Source organism: Mustela erminea, chromosome 3 (genome assembly GCF_009829155.1).
Source record: "Mustela erminea isolate mMusErm1 chromosome 3, mMusErm1.Pri, whole genome shotgun sequence".
NCBI classification, from domain to species: domain Eukaryota; kingdom Metazoa; phylum Chordata; class Mammalia; order Carnivora; family Mustelidae; genus Mustela; species Mustela erminea.
The window spans coordinates 86,234,682-86,258,937 of record NC_045616.1 but is presented as its reverse complement, the minus strand read 5'-3'; the positions used below and the strand labels follow the sequence as shown (position 1 = coordinate 86,258,937).

Below are 24,256 nucleotides of genomic sequence, written 5' to 3'. Positions count from 1 at the left end.
ACCTGAAGAATACTGCACAATGGAGTGGAAGAGAGTTTACAATCCAAAAGGCTTCCTATTTGTTTTAACTGTTGCTTGATGCTTTGAAATGAAAAACAAAACCCCCAACCAAAAAAACAAAAACTGAAGTTGTAAGGCAGGACGCTTGGTGGCGCTGCAGGCTAAGAAAGTGAAAAACTATCTCTGCAGACTTGGTAACAGCGGTTTCTAGCTACTTGAAAAGGAAACGTTTTACACTATTGGGGGATAGTAGGTTACAGGGAGGCCACTATCTCCATGTCCGTCAATGTTAGGAGCTAACTCAAGATTATTGAATCAAGATAGCAGAGTTGGCTGCACAGTAATTATTTTGTGATTAACTACTGCATCTTTTGGACCCCGAGGAACAATGGAGTCACCGCTACCCAAAGCGCCACAGAAAAGGCAAGTGACCGCCATTATTATCCTAATACTGTTAATACTGTGGGAAGTGGGGAGTACGACCATTAAGTATTCAGTTCTAGAGGAGAGGGAAAGCGGCTCCTTTGTGACCAACCTCGCTAAAGATCTGGGGCTTAGCTTAGGGGAGCTGGACGCGCGGGGTGCTCGAATTCTTTCCAAAGGGAATCAACAGTATTTGCAGCTGGAGCAGAAGAGTGGGAATTTGCTGTTAAAAGAAAAATTGGACCGGGAAGAGTTGTGCGGTGACACAGATCCATGTATACTGCATTTCCAGGTATTACTAAAAAGCCCAGTGCAGTTTATTCAAGGTGAACTACAGCTGCAAGATGTAAATGACCATGCTCCAGAATTCCTGGAAAATGAAATCCTCCTGAAAATCTCAGAAAGCAGTCATCCAGGGACTGCATTTCCTTTGAAAATAGCTCAAGATTTAGACGTGGGCAGTAACACAGTTCAGAACTACACCATTAGCACCAACTCCCATTTTCACCTTTTCACTCGAAATCACAGCGATGGCAGGAGATACCCTGAGCTGGTGCTGGACAAAGCGCTGGACCGGGAGGAGCAGTCAGAGCTCAGGTTAACGCTCACGGCCATGGATGGTGGGTCGCCGCCTAGGACTGGGACTTCTCAGGTTCTCATCCTAATCTTGGACATAAATGATAATGCTCCTGAATTTGCCCAGCTGCTCTATGAGGTGAAATTGCCAGAAAACAGCCCTATAGGCTCCCTTGTCATTACTGTGACTGCTAGAGATTTAGATGCTGGGACCCACGGAGAACTCTCCTACTCATTTTTCCAATCCTCAAATCAAGTGATTCAGGCCTTTGAAATAAACTCAGTCACAGGGGAAATTCGATTGAAAAAAATGTTGGATTTTGAAGAAATTCAATCTTATCGTATGGAAATTGAGGCCTCAGATGGTGGGGGACTATCAGGAAAATGCTCTATAGCCTTAGAAGTGATGGATGTAAACGACAACACTCCGGAACTGACTATGTCAGTATTCACCAGTGATATCCCAGAAAACACCCCTGACATGGTGGTGGCTATTTTTGGAATTTCAGATCCAGACTCTGGGGAAAATGGCAAAACGCAGTGTTCCATCCAAGACCATCTCCCCTTCCTTCTGAAACTTACTGTAGAAAACTTCTACACCTTGGTAACTGAAGGAGCGCTGGATAGAGAGAGCCAGGCAGAGTACAACATCACCATCACCGTCACCGACCTGGGGACCCCCAGGCTGAAAACTCAGCACAACCTCACGGTGACCGTGTCCGACGTCAACGACAACGCCCCGACCTTCAGCCAGACGACCTACACCCTGCGCGTCCGCGAGAACAACAGCCCCGCCCTGCACATCGGCAGCGTGAGCGCCACCGACAGAGACTCGGGCGCCAACGCCCAGGTCACCTACTCGCTGCTGCCGCCCCACGACCCGCAGCTGCCGCTGGGCTCGCTGGTGTCCATCAACGCGGACAACGGGCAGCTGTTCGCGCTCAGGTCGCTGGATTTCGAGGCGCTGCAGGCGTTCGAGTTCCGCGTGGGCGCGGCCGACCGCGGCTCGCCGGCGCTCAGCAGCCAGGCGCTGGTGCGCGTGCTGGTGGCGGACGCCAACGACAACGCGCCGTTCGTGCTGTACCCGCTGCAGAACGGCTCGGCGCCCTGCACCGAGCTGGTGCCGCGGGCGGCCGAGGCGGGCTACCTGGTGGCCAAGGTGGTGGCGGTGGACGGCGACTCGGGCCAGAACGCCTGGCTGTCGTACCAGCTGCTCAAGGCCACGGAGCCCGGGCTGTTCGGCGTGTGGGCGCACAACGGCGAGGTGCGCACTGCGCGGCCGCTGAGCGAGCGCGACGCCGTCAAGCACAGGCTGCTGGTGCTGGTCCGGGACCACGGCGAGCCGCCGCTGTCGGCCAGCGTCACGCTGCACGTGCTGCTGGTGGACGGCTTCTCGCAGCCCTACCTGCCGCTGCCGGACGCGGCGGCGGCCGAGGCCCGCGCCGACCCGCTCACCGTCTACCTGGTGGTGGCCTTGGCGTCCGTGTCGTCGCTCTTCCTGTTCTCGGTGCTGGTGTTCGTGGCGGTGCGGCTGTGCAGGAGGAGGCGGGCGGCGTCGGGGGGCGGCTGCTCGGTGCCCGAGGGTCCGTTTCCGGGCCACCTGGTGGACGTCAGCGGCGCGGGGACCCTGTCCCACAGCTACCAGTATGAGGTGTGTCTGAGGGGAGGATCTGGGACCGGCGAGTTCAAGTTCCTCAAACCCATTATCCCCAACTTCGTGGGTGAAGGGGCTGATAGGGGCAAGGAGGAAAACTCTCACTTGAGAAATCATTTTGGGTTCAGTTAGGCATCTGACTTTAAGAGGAGATAAATGGTAATATTAACTAATGCATTATTAGTTCCTAACTGGTTCATTCACATAAAGAGCTACATTTTCATACATTAATAATTATTGTATTTACAGTTATTTCAGCTTGTTGAAGTATTTTACATTCTGAATCTCCAGGTGTTTGTTGTTTTTGCTGTTGTAGTTTTTAGCCAAGTCACATTTTGCATGTTCATACAATGGTGGAGAAATGGTGTTTCTCAGTTTAGGGGGTCAGGAAATATTTTCAGATTCCTGATGTTTGAGCTTGTTCACTGATAGCTTCTTAGGACCACAAGAATTGTGTTTTTTTTATTATCAACATAATGTCCTGTAACTGGTGGCTTTCAGTTTTTAAAATACTTCTCATCTATACAACAATTTTTGTTACCTTGGAAATGGTTGGATTTCTCTAATGTTGTTTTGAAAACACTATAATCTTTCCTCAAAGGAACTAGTATTTTATGTGGATGTTTTCTAAGTTGAGTATTTTCTTTAAAAATTTGTATCTTTGATGGGCGCCTGCGAGGCTCAGTCGGTTAAGCCTCTGCCTTCGGGTCAGGTCATGATCTCAGGGTCCTGGGATCGAGCCCCACATCAGGCTCTCTTCTCAGTGGGGAGCCTGCTTCCCCCTCTCTGCCTGCCTCTCTGCCTACTTGTGATCTCTCTCTGTCAAATAAATAAAATAAAATCTTAAAAAAATAAAGTTTCATTTCAGGAGTGCTCAAAAATTAAAAAAAGAATTCAATCCCTGTTAAATAGAAAAAGTAGAAAAGATATTAGTAGACTGGTGATTACTTTTTCATAACAAATGGCTTGGGTATGTAAATTATGATTCTCATTCTTTATATATATATATATATATATATAAAAAATATAGTCACATGATTCAAATACATTCAATGTGAACAGAAAACAAAGTATTTTTTTTCTTTTTCAAATTTTTATTTAAAGTCTAGTTAGTTGGGGAGCCTGGGTGGCTCAGTGGGTTAAGCCTTTGCCTTCAGTTCAGGTCATGATCTCAGACCCTACATTAGGCTCTTTGCTCAGTGGGAAGCCTGCTTCCTCCTCTATCTCTGCCTGCTGCTCTGCCTACATGTGATCTCTCTCTGTGTCAAATAAATAAATACAATCTTAAAAAATTAAGTCTAGTTAGTTAACATACAATATTGTTTTTTGAAGAATTTAGTGATTCATCACTTACATATAACACCCAGTGTTCATCATAACAAGTGCCATCCTTAATGCCCATCTCCCATTTAGCCTATCTCTCACCCACCTCCTCTATCATGAAGAGACTTTTATGGTTTGTTTCCCTCTCTTTTCCCCCTCTCATATGTTCATCTGTTTTGTTTCTTAAATTCCATATATGAGAGAAATCATATGGTATTTGTCTTTCTCTGACTTATTTCACTTAGAATAATACACTCTAGCTCCATCCACATCGTTGCAAATGGCAAGAATTCATTCTTTTTGATGACTGAGTAATAGTCCACTCTAAATATAGCCTACATCTTCTTTATCCATTCATCAGCTGATGCACATTTGGGCTCATTCCATAGTTTGCCTATTGATGCTACAAACACTGCGGGCATGTACCTCTTCAAAACTATATTTTTGTATGCTTTGGGTAAATGCCAGTAGTGCAGTGGTGGACCCACCACTTTTTGAGGAAACTCCATACTGGAAAACATGGGAAATTAATATCAGTATTTCAGCAATCAAATAATTTTTAAGTCAATATCCTTAAAATATTTCTATGAATGCATACAAGAATAAGTTAATAAGTGAAAATAATTTCATAAAATGAATCTGTAATAAATTGGTAGATTCATAGTTAAAACTGTCATGTTTTACTTGAATGTAGTAAAGCAAAATTATATGAAACTATAGATCCTGCTTAAGCTTAGATAAATAATTCCTATAAGGTAAAAAAAAAACAAGAATTGATGCATATTAAGATATTAGCATCAGTTAACTGCTTGCTTAAAAATGAGCAAAGAGGGGCCCCTGGGTGACTCAGTGGATTAAGCCTCTGCCTTCAGCTCCAGTCATGATCTCAGGGTCCTGGGATTGAGCTCTGGAATTGAGTCCCCCATCGCATTGGGCTCTCTGCTCACTGGGGAGCCTGCTTCCCCCACTCTCTCTGCCTACTTGTGATCTCTCTCTCTCTCTGTCAAATAAATAAAAATCTTTTTTAAAAATGAGGAAAGAAACATTCTTAGACATCCTCCATCCTCTCTTCACCTCACTTTATGCTTTTTGTTATATATAATACTTTATCGATGTTTATAGTATTTACAGTGTATTTTAAAGGATAATCCTCATAATTGTTTAGACCTTTCATTTTTGTGAAGTTTTTATTAATTTGAGAGAGAGAGAGCACAAGCAGGGGGAGCGGCAGAGGAAGAGGGAAGGAGAAGCAGGCTCCTCACTGAGCAGGGAGCCCTACAGGGTGCTCCATCCCAAGATCCCAGGATCATGACCCTAGCTGTAGGCAGACACTTACCGGACTGAGCCCCTAGACCTTTTACGTTTTAAAGTCAGTGTACCTTTTCAGTCTGTTTATGCAAGTGTTCAAGTATGTCATTTATTTACTTATGTATGGTAAGCATAATTGGTTTTTAAATCTGAAGTTTTAAAAGCTGAAGTTTGTGTGGGTCTGTTTCTGCTGTATTATTCTCGTGCATGTTATCTTTGTTTCTTTGTGTGACTCATATGGTTGACTGCCCTTGAACTTTTATTTGTAGGATGTCCTCAAAGCCTAGGTTGCTTGTTTCATTCTTCATAATGTATTTTCATTGGTTTCAGCTAGGACCCATGAATTGCTATAAATCAGTAGGGAATCACTGCAAACCAAGGTTGATGTTTCTCACAACTCAACATATGCATATCGAAAATGTAAACACACATGAGGACCAATCTGTAGCTACAGTTTCCCAGACATCTTTTCTTTTTCTTTTGCTCTACTTGACATCAGGGGGGCTTCTATATATTTTCCTGGAGTTGGGGAGAGATAGCTACTTTATGTTTCTTAATATATACTGTATAAACATTTATATATGTGTGTATGTGTGTGTGTGCGCGCGCGTGTGGGGGGGGGGGTGGGTGGGTGGGTGTAGCCCTGGGGTATCCCTTAAAATGGAGCAATGAAATATTCAGAGGGAAAAACCAATGTAAACTACTAACATTACCTTAACCGTTTGAGGGAAAAGATGTAATAAAACCGCAAAGACCCTTGGGGGTAAGAAAAAAAAAAAAATCACTCCTGTTGCAGTTCCTTTAACCGGCCATCTTTTTGTTCTATTCTTGAAAACGTGAATAACATCCACAAAACGCAAGATGGCGCTGCTGGCTAAAAAGAGGGGGAAACACCCGCACAAAGGACGTTACAAATTACAATGTTCAGAGGAAAAGCTGGCCAGACGAGAAAAGTAGAGGAAAGGAGACGCTGGTGATGGGGTTAGGAAAAAGTGGGACTCCTCCCCACGACCATTGCTATTATCCAGCTCATTTCTAAGGATTCGGTTTCTGCCATTTCTGAGAGCTGCTTGAGGCCGAGTGAACGTGATTTTGAAAGATTGCTTAAACAAAGAATGAAGGCCAGAGTGGTGCACGCATTGCAGAAAAGGCAAGTGTTACTTCTTTGTGTGTTTCTGGGAGTGTCTTGGGCTGGCGCAGAACCTCTTCGGTATTTTGTGGCAGAGGAAACGGAGAGAGGGACCTTTCTGGCCAACCTAGCAATTGATCTGGGGTTAGGGGCGGGGGAACTGTCAGCTCGGGGATGTAGAATTGTTTCAGATGAGACCACAGGATTTTTACTACTCAATCCGCTTACTGGTGATTTACTTCTAAATGAGAAATTAGACCGAGAGGAACTGTGTGGCCCCACAGAGCCATGTGTGTTGCCTTTCCAGTTGTTACTTGAAAAGCCTTTTCAGATTTTCCGTGCTGAACTATGGGTCAGAGACATCAACGATCATTCTCCAGTATTTCTAGATAGAGAGATTACCTTGAACATATTAGAAAGTACCACTCCAGGGGCAACATTTCTCCTAGAAAGTGCACAGGATTCAGATGTTGGAATCAACAACCTGAGGAACTACACCATCAGCTCCAATGTTTATTTCCATATTAATGTCCATGATAATGGGGAAGGGAATGTTTATTCCGAATTGGTGCTGGATAAAGTGCTGGATCGTGAAGAGGTTCCTGAGCTGCATTTAACCCTCACCGCCTTCGATGGCGGCTCTCCGCCCAGATCCGGAACCACCCTCATACACATCCTGGTTTTGGACATAAATGACAACGTCCCTGAATTTGTAGAGTCGCTTTACAAGGTCCAGGTGCCTGAGAACAGCCCTGTTGGTTCCCTGGTTGTCACTGTGTCAGCTAGAGATTTAGATACCGGAAGTAATGGAGAAATCGTCTATGCATTCTTTTACGCTACTGAAAGAACTCTCAAAACGTTTCGAATCAATTCAACATCTGGCAATCTTCATCTTAAAGCCGAATTGAACTACGAGGCAATACAAACTTATACATTAACTATTCAGGCCAAAGATGGTGGAGGGCTTTCTGGAAAATGTACTGTGGTGGTCCATGTAACAGATATAAACGATAATCCACCAGAACTGCTTATGTCATCACTTACTAGCCCAATCGCAGAAAACTCACCAGAGACAGTAGTCGCTGTTTTTAGGATTAGAGACAGAGATTCAGGGAACAATGCAAAGATGGTGTGCTCCATCCAAGACCATCTCCCCTTCGTCCTGAAGCCATCAGTAGAGAATTTCTACACCTTGGTAACAGAGAGACCCCTAGACAGAGAGAGCCAGGCCGAGTACAACATCACCATCACGGTCACCGACCTGGGGACCCCCAGGCTGAAAACCCAGCACAACCTCACGGTGACCGTGTCCGACGTCAACGACAACGCCCCGACCTTCAGCCAGACGACCTACACCCTGCGCGTCCGCGAGAACAACAGCCCCGCCCTGCACATCGGCAGCGTGAGCGCCACCGACAGAGACTCGGGCGCCAACGCCCAGGTCACCTACTCGCTGCTGCCGCCCCACGACCCGCAGCTGCCGCTGAGCTCGCTGGTGTCCATCAACGCGGACAACGGGCAGCTGTTCGCGCTCAGGTCGCTGGATTTCGAGGCGCTGCAGGCGTTCGAGTTCCGCGTGGGCGCGGCCGACCGCGGCTCGCCGGCGCTCAGCAGCCAGGCGCTGGTGCGCGTGCTGGTGGCGGACGCCAACGACAACGCGCCGTTCGTGCTGTACCCGCTGCAGAACGGCTCGGCGCCCTGCACCGAGCTGGTGCCGCGGGCGGCCGAGGCGGGCTACCTGGTGGCCAAGGTGGTGGCGGTGGACGGCGACTCGGGCCAGAACGCCTGGCTGTCGTACCAGCTGCTCAAGGCCACGGAGCCCGGGCTGTTCGGCGTGTGGGCGCACAACGGCGAGGTGCGCACTGCGCGGCCGCTGAGCGAGCGCGACGCCGTCAAGCACAGGCTGCTGGTGCTGGTCCGGGACCACGGCGAGCCGCCGCTGTCGGCCAGCGTCACGCTGCACGTGCTGCTGGTGGACGGCTTCTCGCAGCCCTACCTGCCGCTGCCGGACGCGGCGGCGGCCGAGGCCCGCGCCGACCCGCTCACCGTCTACCTGGTGGTGGCCTTGGCGTCCGTGTCGTCGCTCTTCCTGTTCTCGGTGCTGGTGTTCGTGGCGGTGCGGCTGTGCAGGAGGAGGCGGGCGGCGTCGGGGGGCGGCTGCTCGGTGCCCGAGGGTCCGTTTCCGGGCCACCTGGTGGACGTCAGCGGCGCGGGGACCCTTTCCCACAGCTACCAGTATGAGGTGTGTCTGAGGGGAGGCTCTGGGACCGGTGAATTCAAGTTCCTCAAACCCATTGTCCCTAATCTGCAGTTTCAGAGCATAGGAAGGGAAGTGGATGAATATCCATCACGTCAGAATGATTTGGGTTTCTGATAAAGGATGAAAAATAAATGCCCGTATTGTGTCTTTAAGTATATTTTAATTATGAAATTCATCCTGAGTTACCTGTACAGAATTGCTTTCATATTATTTCTAACATCGTTAAAGCCCTAGAACAATTTTTTTCGCAGAGAAACGGATCCTGCCTTAGCCCTAGGAAGCTTCCACAAAGCATGGAATGTATGTTTTGTAGTTTATCTCAAACAATTATGCATTGTTTGCAATGTATTACATGATAAATATTGTTTGAGATCTTTTAAGTTGGTTTTGTCTTTAAAGTTTATTGCTACTCATTTTTTTTTTGTAGTTGTAATGCTGTACTATACCTATTCTTAGTTTTAGAACCATAGGATGTTAGGATGCCTGGGTGGCTCAGTTGGTTAAGCGTTTGCCTTTGGCTCAGGTCATGATCCCAGGGTCCTGGAATTGAGCCTGGAATTGGGCTCCTTGCTTAGTGGGGAGCCTGATTCTCTCTCTTCCTGCCGTTTCCCCTGCTTGAGTTCCCAGACAAATAATAAAAAATAAAATCTTTTAAAAATAGAATTATAGTTTGTAAAGTATCTTTTAAAGCTTTTAAAAAAGCACTTTTGTGCATCATACACTGTTAACTCTTTTAATCCTAGAAGTAAACCTATGGGATATTTTTAGAAACGAGCAAATAGGGGCACCTGGGTGGCTCAGTGGGTTAAAACCTCTGCCTTCAGCCCAGGTAATGATCCCAGGGTCCTGGAATCAAGCCCCACATCGGGCTCTCTGCTCATCGGGGAGCCTGCTTCCTCCTCTCTCTCTCTCTCTGCCTGCCTCTCTGCCTACTCGGGATCTCTGTCTGTCAAATAAATAAATAAAATCTTTAAAAAAAATAAAAAAGAAAAAAAAGAAATGAACAAATAGACTTCTGTGGAGAGGTCCAGTGAATTCATTAGGGTCACCAACTAATAAATGGTAGAGCTAAGCAACTCTCCTAGATCTGTCTGACTCTGATAACTTGCTATGATGCTATATTGTTTTCTGTCATTAGATATTACCTGGCAAGTTTCTTCCTGATTAAGGAGAGGAAATCTTATCATGTTAATATTCCTGTTCAGTCTTTCCTGCTTTTGAAATAATAATGTATATAGTGGTCTGTGGTTATATGTTATTATAAACCAACAATCCACCTTTTCTGGATCCATTATTCAACTATTATTATTAAATCTGTGATCTGACCAAATCTAAAGTAAGAAGCTATTGGAAGATCAATCTGTGCTTTCTCCTTGTTATATGAACATATGACCTTCATTTCACAGAAAATTTAATGGTCCTTATTAGAAACAATACATAATTTTGATTGCTTTATTAGTTTATTTTTTCTCACATTGCAGTAATTCTACAGTGGACCCTACCTACTACTGAAATATATTTTCCTTCCTTAATTGTAAAGTTTATCTTTAAAAACTTTCCTATTCAATATACTGCAGTGCTGAATCAGGAAGGTATAAGAAAAGAATAGTTTAAATATGTCATATTAAAGAAACAAATTATCAAATTGCTTAGAGATTCTGAAGAGTTAAGGAGAAGCTTTGTTTGTTATAATAATCTGTCACTGCTTTTTCTTTAACAGTTATCCAAATAGTTTTTATATAACTGTATTCTGAATGTATTATAAGTAAAGTACTGGTAACTCTTAAAATAGTACTACTACTGTGAATTACTATTGGGATATAGTCTCAGGGCAAAAGAAAAAACCCTCATAGTAAAATCTTAAAGTAAAATCTTAAATTGTTTTCATAGTGTCAAGATAAAATTATCCAGTTTTTCCAATAAATCAATGAAAGGGGAAAAGTGAGTAGGGAATTTTACACGATGAAAGAAATTAAGACACATACTAAGCAAATGCAATGCTTGGTGGTTCTTGTTTGGGTCTTTATTCAAACAACCATAACAACTTTGAAAGAACTGGAGAAATTTGAATCTAGGTGGATATTAAATAATGTTAACCTAATTTCTTGGTTTGGGGAATGACACTGTAGTTGGGATTTTAAATCATTAAAAGTTGGAGATGTATAATGAAGTATTTATGGGTGAAAACTTAGTTTGAGTTGGGAAAATGATGGACAGATAAAGTGGGCAATTATGGCATAATATTGGTAATTGTTGAAGCTAGTTATGAGTATCTGGAGATTCATCATACTATTCTTCTTTTGGATTTCTCATAATAACAATTTTTTTTTTTTTACAAATGACACTGTAAGAAGAGGAGTAAACAAAATTAGGACGTCCTTCGGAGATACAGAATCACCACTGCAGTTAGAGGTGATAGCTCTATTAAAAAACTCTCCAACCTTTCCTAGTTTCATCATTTGACACGATAACTTCTATCTGAATAATCCTGCCCATGCATTCTACCACATGAATCTTGGGTGTTCTAGTCATGGCAATGGATGCATGTAAACTCTGCTACCTGAGGGCAACAAATATACATGCCTGGTGTGTGTGTGTGTGTGTGTGTGTGTGTGTGTGTGCGCACGCGCATGCGCAAGGTTAATATCTGTCTCTGTTCCTCATCTGTAAGGTGGGGAAAATCACTGTAGCCTAATGTGGTGGATATGTCCACCTTACAGATAAGGAAACTGAGACGGAGGTTAAATAATTTGTCCAAAGTTCATAGCTACTAATTATTCCCATAGTTCATGGCAATACAAGTATGTAACTCTGGAAGTTTTTTATATGACTCTAACTGTATATTTTAAAGAATTTTCTGAAAATATTCTCTCAGGTAGGCTGTTACATAGATATTTTCTTTTTGCTGAAAGGAGAAAAGTAGAAAGTCCCTAGTAGTGCTTTTTTCTCTTGTGTGGCCCTCAGACAATTGTCTACACCATAAAGTATGGGAATAGTAAAGGTAAGGCTCCATATAGTATACACAGGCAAGAGTTAGGAATACTGCATCAGTTTTCATCCCAGAAAATGTAAGATCCTATGACGACGCCTGGTGGCGCTGCAGGATAAGAAGGTACAAACCAGCGCTGCAGCTGCAAGCTCCATTAACAGGCAAAACTACGCAGCGGAACCTGGAAACCCACGGGAAGCTTGGAGGCCACGGGCCACGGGAAGCTTGGAGGCCAGGGGAGGAGGGCTGGCAGGACTAAGTCCTCTGATAGGACCACTCCCTGGAATATTTCCGAGGTATCTTGGGAAGGAGCCACAATCTTGGATTCTGAAGTCTTTACAGTTCTGCAGAACCACCCTCCTGGGAGGCTTTACAGGACAAGAACAATGGAGACCAGCGGGAAGTTCATTTGCAGACAAAGGCAAGTCCTTTTATTCTTTCTCCTATTGGGCTTATCTCAGGCGGGTTTGGAACCTAGGCGCTATTCTGTGGTGGAGGAAACTGAAGGGCGGTCATTTGTAACCAATTTAGCAAAGGACCTGGGTCTGGGTCAGAGGGATCTCTCCAAGCGGGGAGCTAGGGTCATTTCCAAAGGGAACAAACTACATTTGCTTCTTGATCAGGAAACTGGAGATTTGTTGCTAGGTGAAAAACTGGACCGGGAGGAATTGTGTGGTCACACAGACCCGTGTGTGCTGCGTTTCCAGGTATTGCTAGAAAATCCCTTAGAGTTTTTTCAAGCTGAGTTACAAGTAATAGATATCAATGACCATTCCCCAGTATTCATAGACCGAGATATGTTGCTAAAAATACCAGAGAGCAGTCCACCTGGAACTACATTTCCACTGAAGAACGCTCAGGATGTGGACGTGGGCCGAAATAATATTAAGAACTATGTAATTAGCCCCAATTCCTACTTTCGGGTCCTTACCCGCAATCGCAGCGATGGCAGCAAATATCCTGAACTGGTGCTGGACAAAGTGCTAGATCGGGAGCAGGAATCTGAGCTCAGGTTAACCCTTACAGCTCAGGATGGTGGCTCTCCACCGAGGTCTGGCATCGCTCAGATCTACATCGAAGTCGTGGACATCAACGATAATGCCCCTGAATTTGAGCAGCCTCTATACAGGGTGCAGATTCCTGAGGACAGTCCCATTGGCTTCCTGATTGTCACAGTCTCTGCTACAGATGTAGACACAGGAGTCAATGGAGAAATTTTCTATTCACTTTTCCAAGCTTCTGAGGAGATTTGCGAAACCTTTGAGATCCACCCTGAGACAGGAGAAATTCGATTGAAAAAACAACTTGATTTCGAAAGAATACAGTTCTATGAGGTCAATATAGAAGCCAGAGATGGCGGCAGCCTTTCTGGAAAATGCACCGTTCTGATTCAAGTTACGGATGTGAACGACAATGTCCCAGAAGTCACCCTGTCTGCGTTTACTAGACACATACCTGAGAACTCGCCTGAAGCTGTCGTTGCAGTTCTCAGTGTTTCAGATCTTGATTCAGAAGAAAATGGGAAAATAAATTGCTCTATTCAGGACGATCTACCCTTTCTACTGAAATCTTCCTTGGAAAATTTTTACACCCTAGTAACAGAGGGACCGCTGGACAGAGAGAGCAGAGCAGAATACAACATCACCATCACGTTCACTGACTTGGGGACCCCCAGGCTGAAAACCCAGCTCAACCTCACGGTGACCGTGTCCGACGTCAACGACAACGCCCCGACCTTCAGCCAGACGACCTACACCCTGCGCGTCCGCGAGAACAACAGCCCCGCCCTGCACATCGGCAGCGTGAGCGCCACCGACAGAGACTCGGGCGCCAACGCCCAGGTCACCTACTCGCTGCTGCCGCCCCACGACCCGCAGCTGCCGCTGGGCTCGCTGGTGTCCATCAACGCGGACAATGGGCAGCTGTTCGCGCTCAGGTCGCTGGATTTCGAGGCGCTGCAGGCGTTCGAGTTCCGCGTGGGCGCGGCCGACCGCGGCTCGCCGGCGCTCAGCAGCCAGGCGCTGGTGCGCGTGCTGGTGGCGGACGCCAACGACAACGCGCCGTTCGTGCTGTACCCGCTGCAGAACGGCTCGGCGCCCTGCACCGAGCTGGTGCCGCGGGCGGCCGAGGCGGGCTACCTGGTGGCCAAGGTGGTGGCGGTGGACGGCGACTCGGGCCAGAACGCCTGGCTGTCGTACCAGCTGCTCAAGGCCACGGAGCCCGGGCTGTTCAGCGTGTGGGCGCACAACGGCGAGGTGCGCACGGCGCGGCCGCTGAGCGAGCGCGACGCCGTCAAGCACAGGCTGCTGGTGCTGGTCCGGGACCACGGCGAGCCGCCGCTGTCGGCCAGCGTCACGCTGCACGTGCTGCTGGTGGACGGCTTCTCGCAGCCCTACCTGCCGCTGCCGGACGTGGCGGCGGCCGAGGCCCGCGCCGACCCGCTCACCGTCTACCTGGTGGTGGCCTTGGCGTCCGTGTCGTCGCTCTTCCTGTTCTCGGTGCTGGTGTTCGTGGCGGTGCGGCTGTGCAGGAGGAGGCGGGCGGCGTCGGGGGGCGGCTGCTCGGTGCCCGAGGGTCCGTTTCCGGGCCACCTGGTAGACGTCAGCGGCGCGGGGACCCTTTCCCACAGCTACCAGTATGAGGTGTGTCTGAGGGGAGGATCTGGGACCGGCGAGTTCAAGTTCCTCAAGCCGATCATGCCCAATTTCCAGAGCCACTCCCCTGGGCCAGCAGAAGAAAACCCCAACTTTGGTTTTAGTATTCAGTGACTGTATTTTTTTTTCCTATTACAGATATTTAAAATTGGTAAATTCAAGGTATGAATTTTCTGGCAACCTATTAAGAATTTTTAAATCTCACTGCCTGCAAATTTTCTTATATTACCCCTTTGTTTTTGAAAAGAAAAAAAGTATCCTTTTTTCATTAGTATAAGAAGATGCATGGTCCTAATTTTGCTCTCAAAACACTTATGAAGTCAGTAGTTGTCAAATTCTTGTGGAATAGCTTTGGAATAGATTAGGAAAGCAGCGGAAAATTAATTCTATGTGATCAATTGTGTTTCCTTAAATTTTTATTTTAAATCGTTAGGTAAATAAGAGCAGTAAGACACTAACACGAAGTGTGCCTAATGGGCGAGGAAATACCTGGTACAGTGAGAATCTGGTTCTTGCTTTATTCTGCTCTCATAGCTCTTCACTCTGATAATTGTTTTCTTTTAAAATATACTAATTGTGCTTCCTTTCATTAATATACTAGTGTTAATTTAATGTAATTATTTTATTGCCTTCCATTTAGTGCCGTTGCTGTTAACAGGAGAAGTATCTACATTATATTTATCCAGTGACATGAAATAGCATAGTAGTAAAATTGACTTTTTCTGTGAAATATTGAGCATGTGTGAAAGAAAATGCAGTGGCCACCCAAATCCATTGATCCTTTCTTCCTTAATAACTGGTCCCAAATTTCATGTAGGGCATTAGTATGTTTATTCAAAAGAATACATTTTCTTACCTTGACAGTGGAATGGAGTATTTGACTAGTTTATTGCCAATGGAATGTATATACATATGTTGTAGGAGACTTCCAAGAAGGCTATTCAGTTAGAGAAGTCTTTCTCTAACTGCCCCTTATAGCCAGGAATGTGTAAGTCATAGCTGGAACACAATTAACCTTGTTGGTCCATAAAGCAATACTAAGGATGGAAATAATGTACAAAGACAAGTCAGTATAGAATAAACTTAAAAGAGAAATGTACAAAGACAAGTCAGTATAGAATAAACTTAAAAGAGATGAGGATCTCTGGTATTACGGAGTCATCATATCATCCCTGAGTACGTACTTCTGAGCTTTTTTTTTTTACTTGAGAAATAAAGGAACTTCTATCTCATTAACCCACCATCATTTTAGATTTTGAGCTACCTCCAGTGGATTCCAATCCTAAAGCTTTAACAGTAAGGTTTTTAATTAAAATGTTATTCAATATAGTAAAATGCACAGATATTAAGTGTATAGTTTGATAAAACTGATCATTTCAAGCTCTTGTTCTTGGTTTCTAAATTAGTTAAAAGTAGAGAACAAAAAAAGTAGTAGAGTACAGTGCTTTACTTTCATTATTTAATTCTATGCCAGGGGAGTTGGCATAGTACCCTCTTTTACACATGAGAAAACTGAAGTTTAGAAAGATTAGTAACTTGCTAACAATTCTAAAGTAATGAAAGGAAAAATTTGAAATATATTCTATTTGAATATAACGCTTCAGTTCTTAATTCATGTGTTATAATGGCAGGCAGGTAGCATTGTCTTTTTAACTAAGGAAAATGAAATTCATCTATTCCATGAACTGAACTCCTATGCAGAAATGTAACTTTGAGTGCACAATTTGTACTTGTTCCTTTACTCTAGAGCAAAACATTACTCTGGACCAGTAGATCCAAACTTCTTATAGAAGCACTGACTTAAATATGCTGGGTCAGACAACACAATTAATCTTCATTAGGAGCAAAACAGTCTGATAATTTTCTTTTATCTTTTCAGCATATCACATTCATTATTGCAGATATGAATGCCCTGAATGAGGAATAGAATTAATCTATGGTTACATTTCTTGAATTTCTTGTACTATGTCTTCAGTCTGTTTTCTGTTAATCCTAATTTTTCATTTTCCTTAGGAAGTGGAAATTCACTTTACTATATACATTTTTTTCTAAGTACCTTATTCAAATTAAATATACTGTATTCATTTTAGCACACTATTGTTTGGAAGTAATTGATACTTCTAGTATTAATTTTAAGTGAAAAGACTACTTTCAGAAAAGTATAGGCAATAGTGTGGAGGAATTTTTTCACTAAATAATTTAGAGAATCTGGGAATTTATTAGGAATGAAATGGATAGGCTTTAGCTACTTTCTGTTAAAATTAACCACATGTCTTTGGAAACTCCTCAAAAATTATGTTGGAAAGGGATTTAGGGGGTCATTAATGACTTTATTCTGAAAGGATGATTCACCAAGACTGAATCAGACATTTTTCCAGCAAATGCTGTGATCGTACTGTTCCTGTAGAGTGATAAATTGTTGTAGAGACAGCTGTTGGATGCATGGATATCCATTCTTGTGTGTGTGTTAGTTTCCCATTGCTGCTATAAAAATTACTACAAACATAGTTGCTTAAAATAACAAAAAAAGTATTACCTTACAGTTTTTTAGGTGTCTGATATGGGTGTTACTGGTTTAAATCAAAGTGTTGGCAAGAGTGCGTATCTTTCTGGTGGCTCAAGATAAGAATCCATTTTTTTCTTTTCCAGCTTGTATATGCTGCCTGCATTACTTTGCTCATAGCCCCTTTCATCCATCCTCAAAGCCAACAACATTGTATCTCTCTCACTTTTTAAAAAAAATATTCTATGTATTTTTATGTCTATATTTTGACAAGAGAGAGCCCAGAAGACCACAAGAGGGGAAGTGGCAGAGAGAAAGGGAGAAATGGAGCCTGAAGTGGGGCTCAATCCCAGGACCCTGGGATCATGACCTGATCTGAAGGTCAACTGAGCCATCCAGGCACCCAACATTGTTTCTCTTAAACCAATTCTTCCATATTCATAATTCCCTCTGACCATAGCCAGGAAAAGTTTGTCTCACCCGGAGGATAATCTTCCCTTCATAAGATCCTCTACTTAATTACATCTATTAATGCTCTTTTGCCATGTAAGATACATATTTACAGATCTGGGGAATTAGGATGTCTGAGTGGATGGCCATTATTCTTCCCTACCACAGACTGTCTGCTTGGGAGAAAATTATCCAGTCTAGCAGTATAACTGGTGGCCAAAGGAAGACAAATAAAGCCTTTATAACAGGAGGTTAGGGTTCATTGATTAGATGCTTTAACCCCAAAGAATTTAACATTAAGAAAAATTCTGCATTGAAAGATATGACCCTTACTGCAGTTAGATCCAAATTATAAAAATGTAAAACCTGAGCAAATGAGTGCAATCTTGAAGGACTTGTATCTAGAATACACAAAAGAATTCTTACAACTCAATTATGAAAATGGAAATAACCCAGTTTTAAAGTGGACAAATATATGAATAGATGTCTCTCTAAGGAAGAGATGCAAATGGACAATAAGTTCAATACCAGTAGTCATCAGAGAAATGCAAATCAAAATCATAATGAGATACTACTTCATACCAACTAGAATCAAAAAGACATGGGGTGCCTTGGTGGATCAGTCAAATGGAGTGCCTGGGTAGTTTGGTCAGACTCTTGATTTCAGCTCAGGTCATGATCTCAGGGTGGTGAGATGGAGCCCTGCTCAGGCTCCACACTCAGCGGAGTTGCTTGTGATTCTCTCTCTCCCTCTCCTTCTGCCCTTGCCCTAGCTCATGCACAAGTGTGCATGTGTGTGCTGTCTCTAAACAAACAAACAAACAAATAACTAAAATCTTTTTAAACAAGTCAGATAACAAGTGTTGGGAGGATGTGGAAAAACTGGAATGCTGATAGATTATTGGTGGGAATGAAAATGGTACAGCCGCTTTGGAAAATACAGAGCTACCATATGAATTAGCAGTTCTACTCCCAGAGAAATGAAAATTTATGTCCATGTAAACATTTGTATATGATCGTAGCAGTTTTACTCTGAAGAACCCAAAGGTGGAAACAACCCAAATATCGATCAACAGATGAATGGATAATCAAAATGTGATATATCATACAATGGGATATTATTCATCCATAGAAAGGAATGAAGTTCTGATACTTGCTATAACTTGGATGAACCTTGAAAACATGCTAAATGAAAGAACCTGGTAACAAAATTCCACATATTATTCCATTCATATGAAAGTCGAGAATAAGGAAGTCTACAAAGTTATTGATTAGGGCTCAGGCCTCTGTCTCTGAAGGACAATTAATTGTTGATTAGGGCTTAGCACAGGAGGGATAGTGGAATAGGGGGATAGTTAAAGTGTATGGATTTTGTGGGGTGATGAAAGTGTTCTAAAATTGACTCTGGTGTGTTGCGGGGGTAGCTCAGCTGGTTAAGCATAAGCCTTTGGCTCAGGTCATGACCCCAGAGTCCTGGGATGGAGCCTAGCAGGGCTGCTTCTCCCTCTGCCCCTCCCAAGCCCACCTACCCCCGCTTGTGTGTGCTCTCTCTCAAATAAATAAAACCTTTTTAAAAAATAAAATTGACTATGATGATGGATATACTACCCTGAATACACTAAAAGCCACTGAATTGTACACTTTAAATGAATGAAATGTATGGTATGTGAATTATATCTCATTAAAGCTTTTTAAAAAGGAATATAACAAATTATTCTTGTCATTTAAAAAAATGAATCCAATTCAGAAGAAGAAGAAGAATCATCCAAAAGAATGACAGACCTGGGACGCCTGGGTGACTCAGTTGGTTGAGCAGCTGCCTTCGGCTCAGGTCATGATCCCAGCATCCTCGGATCGAGTCCCACATCGGGCTCCTTGCTCCGCAGGGAGCCTGCTTCTCCCTCTGTCTCTGCCTGCCATTCTGTCTGCCTGTGCTGGCTCTAGCTCCCTCTCTCTCTCTGACAAATAAATAAAATCTTTAAAAAAAAAAAAAAAGAATGACAGACCCAACCTTGCAATCTGTCCATTACCTATTTGGGAAGCAATTTTCCAATGAGTTGGAAATGGCAGAAACTCACAGCTCTCAGGCTTAGGTGTTGTAAAGAGGAAGTGTGTGATTTTAATAAGGCATTGGTTAAATACTCTCTTTAGAACTGACACTAATTGCAATTTTGCAGTCTCTACTCATTTGCAATTCTATAATATGTACCATGAAAACAATGTACTCATGAAACTCTTCCCATGTTACTTTAAAAACATTTGCTCTTAAATGTATATTCTTTTCAACTTAAATGTTAATTATTTTATTCAATCATTAAATCTCAACAGTTTTAAATGGTAACCTAAGTGATAATTTGCTCTTGTATTCCTCCTGTGCAACAACACAGAGCTCTACCTGAATACACACACAAAAACCACCTGAAAATAGAAGTCATTGTTTTATGTTACAGAACACATTTTACACAGCTTATTCGGTACATTTAGGAGAATTCCGTAGAAAATAAGATTCAGTGAGAACACATGGTGGCGCTGCAGGTTAAATGATGGAAAACAGAATTGCCTGTGCAGCTCCAGTCTCCAGCCAAACAATTCACACTGCCTGGAAGCAAAGAATGGTTTTCTCAGCTACAGCGGAAGTGAATCTGAAATCTCTTTAAAACTCTATTTAGTGGCATAGTCTTGATATCTGGACTGCAGTACTAGGCTACCAAGATCCCAGACATCTAGGAAGCTTCTCTGAACCAAATTTTCATGAAGAGCAATGGAGATTCCAGGATGGTTGCATTTTCTGAGACAAAGGCAAGTCCTTGTTTTCTTTGTTTTGCTTTGTATGTCTCGGGTGGGTGCCGAGTTAGAGCCCTATTCAGTAGCGGAAGAAATGGAGAGAGGGTCCTTTGTGGCAAATCTAGGAAAAGATCTGGGGTTAGGATTGACAGAGCTGTCCACCCGCGGAGCTCGGATCATTTCTCAAGGCAACAAAGAGTATTTGCAGCTCAAGGTTCAGACTGGGGATTTGGTCATAAATGAGAAACTAGATCGAGAGGAGCTATGCGGTCCAATGGAGCCTTGCTTACTGTATTTCCAACTGTTAATGGAAAAACCCTTAGAGATATTTCAGGCTGAACTGAGGGTGGAAGACATAAATGACCATTCTCCTGTGTTCACTGAAAGAGAAATGATTCTAAAAATACCGGAAAACAGTCCTTTAGGAATTACATTCCCTCTGAGTAATGCTCTGGACTTGGATGTAGGAAGCAACAGTGTCCAAAACTATAAAATCAGCCCCAACTCCCATTTTGAGGTTCTAACCCGCAAACTCAGTGATGGCAGAATGTACCCTGAGCTGGTGTTGAAAGAAGAGCTGGACAGGGAGGAAGAGCCTGAAATCGTATTTACCTTGACAGCGCTGGATGGCGGCTCTCCACCTCGGTATGGGATTGCGCAGGTGCGCGTTGACGTGGTGGACAGCAACGATAACGCCCCTGAGTTTGGGCAGCCCATCTACAAGGTGCATATTCCTGAGAACAGTCCTGTAGGCTCCCTGGTTGTCACTGTTTCTGCCAGCGATTTAGACAGCGGAGTCTATGGAAAAATATCCTACACACTCTTCCAGCCTTCAGAAGATATTAGCAAAACTTTGGAAGTAAATCCTGTAACAGGAGAAATTCGACTGAAAAAACAAGTAGATTTTGAGACAGTTGTATCTTATGAAGTAGACATCAAGGCCACTGATGGGGGCGGCCTTTCAGGAAAATGCACTCTTCTCCTCCAGGTGGTGGATGTGAATGATAATCCTCCAGAAGTGACCCTGTCTGCACTTACGAGCCCCATCCCAGAGAATTCACCCGAGATTGTAGTTGCTGTTTTCAGTGTTTCAGATACTGACTCTGGGGACAATGGGAAGACCATTACCTCCATCCAGGATGACCTTCCTTTTCTTCTAAAACCTTCAATCAAGAACTTTTACACCTTGGTAACAGAGAGAGCACTAGACAGAGAAGAAAGAACCGAGTACAACATCACCATCACCGTCACCGACCTGGGGACCCCCAGGCTGAAAACCCAGCACAACCTCACGGTGACCGTGTCCGACGTCAACGACAACGCCCCGACCTTCAGCCAGACGACCTACACCCTGCGCGTCCGCGAGAACAACAGCCCCGCCCTGCACATCGGCAGCGTGAGCGCCACCGACAGAGACTCGGGCGCCAACGCCCAGGTCACCTACTCGCTGCTGCCGCCCCACGACCCGCAGCTGCCGCTGGGCTCGCTGGTGTCCATCAACGCGGACAACGGGCAGCTGTTCGCGCTCAGGTCGCTGGATTTCGAGGCGCTGCAGGCGTTCGAGTTCCGCGTGGGCGCGGCCGACCGCGGCTCGCCGGCGCTCAGCAGCCAGGCGCTGGTGCGCGTGCTGGTGGCGGACGCCAACGACAACGCGCCGTTCGTGCTGTACCCGCTGCAGAACGGCTCGGCGCCCTGCACCGAGCTGGTGCCGCGGGCGGCCGAGGCGGGCTACCTGGTGGCCAAGGTGGTGGCGGTGGACGGCGACTCGGGCCAGAACGCCTGGCTGTCGTACCAGCTGCTCAAGGCCACGGAGCCCGGGCTGTTCGGCGTGTGGGCGCACAACGGCGAGGTGCGCACGGCGCGGCCGCTGAGCGAGCGCGACGCCGTCAAGCACAGGCTGCTGGTGCTGGTCCGGGACCACGGCGAGCCGCCGCTGTCGGCCAGCGTCACGCTGCACGTGCTGCTGGTGGACGGCTTCTCGCAGCCCTACCTGCCGCTGCCGGACGCGGCGGCGGCCGAGGCCCGCGCCGACCCGCTCACCGTCTACCTGGTGGTGGCCTTGGCGTGCGTGTCGTCGCTCTTCCTGTTCTCGGTGCTGGTGTTCGTGGCGGTGCGGCTGTGCAGGAGGAGGCGGGCGGCGTCGGGGGGCGGCTGCTCGGTGCCCGAGGGTCCGTTTCCGGGCCACCTGGTGGACGTCAGCGGCGCGGGGACCCTGTCCCACAGCTACCAGTATGAGGTGTGTCTGAGGGGAGGATCTGGGACCGGCGAGTTCAAGTTCCTCAAGCCCATTATCCCTAATCTGCAGTTTCAGAGCACAGGAAGGGAAGTGGAAGAAAATTCCTCCTTCCGAGATAGTTTTGGGATATAATTATTGCTGGGAACCTATTTAATACACACATTAACTTCTAACATTATTTTCTTGATTAAATCGGCTATGCTCACCACCACCAATAAGGCGGTGTTTAATTTTCTCTATTTGGCTCATCTTCAACTTCCAGTTTTATGCATACCTTCACAAATTTCCTTTCCTTCATATTTTTAGCCATTGAAATATTTTTCAGTGGAATCCCAATAAGTGAAATAGGCTCTACCTTCAAAGATGGCATCATTAACACTTTTCCACTTTATAAATATTTTTATTGACTTCGTACTTGTTTTTCATTTTAGTTTTCCTAGAACTTGTTTAGTTATTAAAATAATCTGCCTGTGATCTATGTATTATTTAGTATTCTCTTTTCCTTTAAAACTTTTTTTTGGTTTATCGACCTCAGTTTTTATTACAGCAAATTTTAAGACCTATATTATTTTTTTAAGTTCTGTTTTCCCTGTATTGGTACCTGCTTATATAAAATATCTCTGTTGTGTGATATGATACATAAACCTCTAATAAGTCTTTTCTAAAATAAGAAGAATCACCTCTGTAAGATGAGTGTGTGTATATGTTTAAGTTTGGAGACAAAAAAGCAAAGTTTAGGTGTTCTATAGAATCGTGTAGAAATATTTAATATTTTTTTGTTTTAAATTCTGGAGGGAAAATACCAGTGATCCCTGCTAAGATTTTTTTTTAAGATTGTATTTATTTATTTGACAGACAGAGATCACAAGTAGGCAGAGAGAGCGGAGAGCCCGATTTGGGGCTGGAATCCAGGACGCTGAGATCATGTCCTGAGCGAAGGCAGATGCTTTAACTCACTAAGCCACCCAGGTGCCCCCTCTGTTAAGTTTTTAATGGATAACAACAGGGTCCCATTCAGTTGGGGAAAAAAAAAAAACAAAAAGTCATCAGAGTTTTGTATGGCGTGGCTTTTATGTTCAGCGATTAGAGATTTTGGCAGTATTTAGCCCTTTCCCTGTACAATACCCCTTAATTTAAGCTGTATCCCTAGCTTATTATGGGAAAAGTAGAGCTTCTTTCTAGATATTAGGCCTTTGAATAAAATTCTCTATGAGGCAGATGTTATCATGCTGTTCTTTCAGTAGTGTTCAGATAGGTGTTAGGGTGGTTTCTTTTTCTCCTCCCTTATATTTGACACAAAGAAATTAGATCCCACCAGATTTTAATTAAGAGGGACCTTAAAATAAAGATCAGTCCTTCTTTAATTCTGTAAGTAATTTTAAAGCTAATACCAGAGAAACAAAGACATATAAAAGAAAGGAAACAGAAATTCCTAAGAATGAGTGAAAGAATAGTTTTCAAATGGTTAGAATTTAAGGCACTGAAAGTTGTTTCATAGCCTACTAAATAGAGTTTATTTACCCATGTCTTAATATAGCAAGCACCGGGTGTCTGATTTGCAAACCTAAGATGACTAAGACATAGTTTCCCTCCTTACATAAGGACAGACTGGCCTGAAGAAGGGGCAGATTGAAACGAAAAAGGAAGCAATAATATTCACAGGGCAAATTATACACGTTTTTATAGGAGCACAGAGTAGGGACAGTCTAAATTCTTCTTATGAATGAATCTATTTAGGCAATGTAATTAGATTTTGAAGAAATTGTTGAAGAATGTGTGAAACAAGTTTGTTTTGTCCGTTTTGGTCAATGTTTTTGGAACAGTAAAATCTGTTGTTTTATGCCATATGCTTTTAGAAAAGTAAAATCTGTTATTTTGGTGGTCCTAGACATCACCACTATTTTCCCTTTGGTTCATGACATTGCATGGGAATAGTGTCAGGAGTGAAAGACTTACTACAGAGCTAA

General features: G+C 44.3%; 4 protein-coding genes across 5 annotated transcripts; all 4 read left to right on the top strand.

Moving 5' to 3' along the window:
• Positions 1-142: 142 nt before the first annotated feature.
• Positions 143-3,357, top strand: LOC116586441 (protocadherin beta-17-like). The gene has a single exon (XM_032336442.1). The coding sequence runs from the start codon at positions 389-391 to the stop codon at positions 2,783-2,785; it is 2,397 nt and encodes a 798-aa protein (XP_032192333.1). The 5' UTR covers positions 143-388; the 3' UTR covers positions 2,786-3,357.
• A 2,815-nt stretch (positions 3,358-6,172) lies between these two features.
• Positions 6,173-9,203, top strand: PCDHB7 (protocadherin beta 7). The gene has a single exon (XM_032336447.1). It carries the CDS (start codon positions 6,400-6,402, stop codon positions 8,785-8,787), a length of 2,388 nt encoding a protein of 795 aa, XP_032192338.1. The 5' UTR covers positions 6,173-6,399; the 3' UTR covers positions 8,788-9,203.
• A 2,679-nt stretch (positions 9,204-11,882) lies between these two features.
• PCDHB8 (protocadherin beta 8) lies at positions 11,883-15,402 on the top strand. The gene has a single exon (XM_032336448.1). It carries the CDS (start codon positions 12,049-12,051, stop codon positions 14,428-14,430), a length of 2,382 nt encoding a protein of 793 aa, XP_032192339.1. The 5' UTR covers positions 11,883-12,048; the 3' UTR covers positions 14,431-15,402.
• Positions 15,403-19,240: 3,838 nt separating this feature from the next.
• Positions 19,241-22,421, top strand: PCDHB16 (protocadherin beta 16). Of its 2 annotated transcripts, XM_032336445.1 has the most exons (2): positions 19,246-20,068; positions 21,042-22,421. In XM_032336445.1, the coding sequence occupies exons 1-2, from the start codon at positions 20,021-20,023 to the stop codon at positions 22,419-22,421; spliced, it is 1,428 nt and encodes a 475-aa protein (XP_032192336.1). In that variant the 5' UTR covers positions 19,246-20,020. The 2 variants fall into 2 exon arrangements, with proteins under 2 accessions (XP_032192335.1, XP_032192336.1); XM_032336444.1 differs by having other exon boundaries at positions 19,241-22,421.
• The last annotated feature ends 1,835 nt before the right edge of the window (positions 22,422-24,256 follow it).